Source organism: Dipteris shenzhenensis, chromosome 5 (assembly GCF_047967505.1).
Source record: "Dipteris shenzhenensis isolate YYH24624 ecotype China chromosome 5, Dip_SZ_1.0, whole genome shotgun sequence".
Classification (NCBI taxonomy): domain Eukaryota; kingdom Viridiplantae; phylum Streptophyta; class Polypodiopsida; order Gleicheniales; family Dipteridaceae; genus Dipteris; species Dipteris shenzhenensis.
The window spans coordinates 23,286,270-23,290,955 of NC_141600.1; the positions used below are offsets into that span (position 1 = coordinate 23,286,270).

Consider the following 4,686-nt stretch of genomic DNA (forward strand, 5'->3'; position numbering starts at 1 on the left):
AGGGCGATACGATAGCGAAAACATTGATGTAGAGTGGGGGGGCGCAGGGGGCGGCGAGGGATGGGCCTAGCTGCCAAACCCATAAGATCTGGTAGAATCTTCACGTATTTCCGAGATCGGCCAAGGATATGGCGGCTTTTATTATGGGATCAAAAGATCATGAGGTCCGTTGGCTTGGGAGTTGGATGTTCATCGGCAAAAGCAAAGCGGGTTGAAAAGGGTACATCAATGAGATAAGAAATCATGTCAGGGTGACGAACCAAACACAGGGACGGGTGTGTGAATGATCAATCTGATGAGCAGGACTAGGAGGAGGAGGTGATGAGGATGATGAGCATGCGAGAGGAAAGAGATTGGCAGGTAGCAATGACGCAACCAAAGTCTTTTGGCAAACCACGTGAAATCGTTGTCTGCGACTGAAACATGCATAAGTACATGCTACAGATTCATGTTTGCTTTCATGATTTCATCTCTTTCTCAGAGTGTGTGAGAGATCGCTCATCCCTTCAATTTCCTGCTTCTTCCTATATTATATCAACTGCCTCGCCTCGTTCCCTCCATTTCCATCCCTCTCTCCCGCATGCAATCCTCTCTGATTTTCATCAGATTCGCCCCTCTCGCTTCCCCACCCCTTCCCATCCCCTCGAGATAAGCTCCTCATCGTAAGGCCTACCCTCTTTGCTTCCCACTCCGATCAACCTTCCCGAATCTGTATCCGTCGTAAACTAATGTCCCCGCAGCTCCGTTTTGCGAGCCCCTAGCTTCTCCTCCGAGGTGCGGTTAAATTTTACGTGATCTTGACTTCATGATTAAGCGAGCTTTTTCAAGTGCTTTGGAAGCCTTGGGAATAGAGATTGAGCTCCTTGACTAATCCTACGGACCTCCTCAGTAGTTAAGCGAGTGTCCAGTCGAGCTACAAATTATCTGCGACAGCCAAGGGTACGATCGATTGTGCTTTCTCGGTTTCGCGATCGCTTCCTCCCCTCTTTCTCTCTGTCTCTCCGGCGCTATTTGTCGGACGGCCCAGTGTCTGAATTCTCCTTCATTGAGCTGCTTCTCCTTTTCCTTCTCTTTTTATATATGCGGCCTCCTTCTCTTTCTTTCAAATAGGATAGGATGCAATGTGCTTAGCTGAACGCTGCTTCCAGGGTCAATGAATTCAGAGGAGCGCTTCAAAATCTCCTCAAAGATGGTCGCCCTTGAGCAAATCTGTATTGGGAGGCCGGCCCAACCTCAGCTTCCTGAACAAGGTGAGTCCCAAATGCGCCACTCTCTTGCTCACCTAAGGCAAAATTATAGTAGATATATAGTGTAAATACATAAAGTCTTGAGGAATCGATTGCAGGTGTTCAGCCTCCTTTGAGCCGTTTAGGCTGTTTCAATTGACTTCATACTATGGTTCAACAATGTCTTTGATTTTGTCACAGTTTCCTGCTTGATCATTCAGCAAACCTTCTAAGTTCTTGTAACGACTTTGTGCAGGGAAGAACAAACCCGATTCTGTGAACGGTTCCCTTGAAATTAGCGCAACGGGTGGCTCAGTGCCTGTCTTGGTTCAATCTAGGACATATTTCGGCAAGACATTCACGTTCTGGGCGTTAATGTTTGCCAGCAGCTTGGCTCTCATTCTTGGAGCAGGCTCTGCCAATCTTCTGGGTCGTCTCTACTTTGTGCATGGTGGTTCCCGGCGATGGCTATATACATGGATTGAAAGCGTGGGCTGGCCTGTTATAGCAGTTCCTCTTCTTATTTGCTATCGGCGTCAGTCCATTCGCCCAACTCCCCTCACGCCGAAGCTGATTTTAATCTACCTTGTCATGGGTTTCTTGACGGCGGTTGACAATTTGCTGTACTCTTGGGGCATTTCATATTTACCTGTCTCCACAAACTCCCTCGTTTGTTCTAGTCAGCTTGCGTTCAACGCTGTATTTGCTTACGTGCTCGTGGGACAGAAGATCACCCCTTATGTGCTGAATTCTATCGTCGTTATAACCACAGGCACAGTACTGTTGGGCGTGCATTCTGGCTCAGATAGGCCAGTGGGAACTACCGAGAAGCAGTATGTCCTGGGCTTCGTTGTTACTATAGCTGCCTCTGCACTCTACGCTTTGATGCTACCCCTTATGGAACTGATGTACAGAAAAGTTGTAGGGAAAACAAATTTTGTCGTAGTGATGGAGCTGCAGATCGGCATCTCCCTAGTCGCTGCTTTCTTCGCCATGGCAGGCATGTGGATCAACGGAGATTTTAGCGCTATGCGTGAGGAGGCAGCGCACTTCGACCTGGGCTCGACTGCGTATTCTATGACACTCGTCTGGTCCGCGATAGGATGGCAGCTTTACTTCCTGGGTTTTGCAGGAATAATCTTTCTCACTTCATCGCTCATGTCTTGTGTCTTCATGACTGCTATCATTCCCTTACTGCCCATTCTGGCAATGATATTCTTTCATGACAGCTTCTCCGCTCTCAAGGGCATAGCGATGCTGCTGTCAATTTGGGGCTTCATTTCCTATCTCTACGGCGGATACGTGAACTCCAGGGATCCAGTAAAGCTGGAAGCAGTCCAAGATACTCTGGACCGGTGAGTCTGGCTGATGGGTGAGGTGTACAGCGCCAGTGGTTCATATATTTGGCTAGTCGCACAAGAAGGATTCTTCATTTTTGCTGCTTACAACCGGAAGTAGTTTTTCTCCACGGTGGCAGGGAAGCCGCCAACATTCGAATAAGGAAGATCTGGAGGTACCCAAAATATGTGTGCATAATGGGTCTTTTAACGGTGCGCATCTTTCAGCTGCGTTCAAGTACAGGGCACAAAATCTCCGGCAAAAGCAACTGCAATCTGAGAAGTCGCTTTGAGTCAGACCACGCTTTCCTGTACATGAAATGACTCTGATTCGAAGCCAAAATGACAATTGCACATGGACGGCCGGATATATGCCGTGACTTATTCAAGTTAGGAAGTTTTGTCCTCAGCATGTAAACTATGATTTCTCTTGTTGTGCGTTATAGGTTTTCTGAACCCACGTTAGCTACTCCAAGATGCTGCAACAAAGCAAGCATTCAATAGGGCATTTGTTATAGCATTTCTTTCCTATCAGGCAGGCATTACTTCCTGAAGTCCATGATCAAAACTGTACAATTCATGTGACATCTTGAATTCGAAATGGCCATGTTCTCTATGCAATATTGCTTTTGTACATAACATGGCACGTGCAATAAAAGGAGAGAGAGAGAGAGAGAGAGAGAGAGGCAAATCCTTCACCCTTTCAATCATTGGTAAGAAAATAGGATATCCACTAATTGTGTATTCTACTTAATATGAGAGAGAGAGGGGGGGGGAGGGGTGTGGGGTGTGGGGGGGGAGGAGGGGGGCAAAAGCCTTTAATCACCACCTAAATCATTGGTAAACATAGGAGTTTAGCAAACCTTAAGAATGTATTATTTTAATTAACCAAATCCCCTTTATTAAAGAGCTCCATCTTGAAAATATGACATACTAATTAATTAACCACTTAAATTGTTTGAAATGTTTTGATTGCAAATTGATACCAAGATTTGGATTGAGGTAAAAGGTATTATTACACATTGTTATCAATAGAACATCCTTATCATCATTCTCCACATATTTACATTTATCGCCAAAATCTCTTTATAGTTGTAATAAAGTTCTCCTTACTTTGTGTGATCTTTTGTTGAGGCTTTTTCGCCCTATACTCCGAAGCCAAGATGTTGGAAGGGTCAAGGATAAAACACATATATGTCAAGTGGAGAGAGAGAGAGAGAGAGAGAGAGAGAGAGAGAGAGAGAGAGAGAGAGACAGAGAGACAGAGAGACAGATAGAGAGATAGACATAGAGAGAGAGAGAGATAGAGAGAGAGAGAGAGAGGCAGGGGGCCGGGGGAGGGGATTAAAAGTACATTTGTGAAAGATAGTTCTCATATATAAGCTAGAGTCAAGGAATCCTTCTACGGATAGTAGATGGACCTAGGATGTGTGATTGGAAAGGTATCTCCATTTCGTTTCAACATATAAGGTATCCATGTTCCATTATCTCGCTATGTCTTAAGATGTTGCTATTGACTCACACATCACATTATCACCCCCTAGCAACATGTGTTCTCTCCATTTATCCTCTCATCCTCTTGGCAATGATGTCATGGACCTATTGAAGATGCCTCACTAGTAGTCATTTGTCTCCAACGATGGGAATAATGACGCTCAAAACGTAGTGACAAAATGATATATGAGTCAAAAAGAGCAACAATTTTATCAATGAATATATCGATGAGAACAAAGGAAATCCACATGAACGGAGTTATTGTTTATTTCATATTTCTAAAAGCTAACACATATAACAAGAAGGTGGTTTGTATGCAAATGGCTAGACATTATTCTTAATAATCAGAGCAAAATGTAGTACATTGCAATTTCCAAGTGGCAAGTTTATAGAGAAGTTTACCTCCAACATTACGAGGAGATTTTGGGGGATAATTTTTTACACAACAAGACAAAGCACCCATAGACGCGTGCACAGACGTGTTTACTGAAGTAAATAAAAAACTTACGGGCACGTCTATTTGCGCGTCTATTTTCGCGTCTGGAGACCTGCGTCTAATTGCACGTCTATATATCAGACACACGTGCGTATAGATGCGCAGTTAGATGCATAAATAGACGCGCTTATAA

General features: G+C 44.6%; 1 protein-coding gene across 2 annotated transcripts; it reads left to right on the forward strand.

Moving 5' to 3' along the window:
• The first annotated feature begins 281 nt into the window (after nucleotides 1–281).
• Nucleotides 282–3,162, forward strand: LOC147901755 (purine permease 3-like). Of its 2 annotated transcripts, none has more exons than XM_087374706.1 (3): nucleotides 282–360; nucleotides 1,149–1,250; nucleotides 1,483–3,162. In XM_087374706.1, the coding sequence occupies exons 2-3, from the start codon at nucleotides 1,154–1,156 to the stop codon at nucleotides 2,583–2,585; spliced, it is 1,200 nt and encodes a 399-aa protein (XP_087230832.1). In that variant the 5' UTR covers nucleotides 282–360; nucleotides 1,149–1,153; the 3' UTR covers nucleotides 2,586–3,162. The 2 variants fall into 2 exon arrangements, with proteins under 2 accessions (XP_087230832.1, XP_087230831.1); XM_087374705.1 differs by lacking the exon at nucleotides 282–360 and adding an exon at nucleotides 497–939.
• The last annotated feature ends 1,524 nt before the right edge of the window (nucleotides 3,163–4,686 follow it).

What these genes read in the sequence shown, in the direction of transcription:
- LOC147901755 (XM_087374706.1), top strand. Translation starts at nt 1,154, where the DNA reads ATGAATTCAGAGGAGCGCTTCAAAATCTCCTCAAAGATGGTCGCCCTT. An exon ending in ACCTCAGCTTCCTGAACAAG is followed by an intron (nt 1,251 to 1,482) that starts GTGAGTCCCAAA and finishes GACTTTGTGCAG; the next exon opens with GGAAGAACAAACCCGATTCT.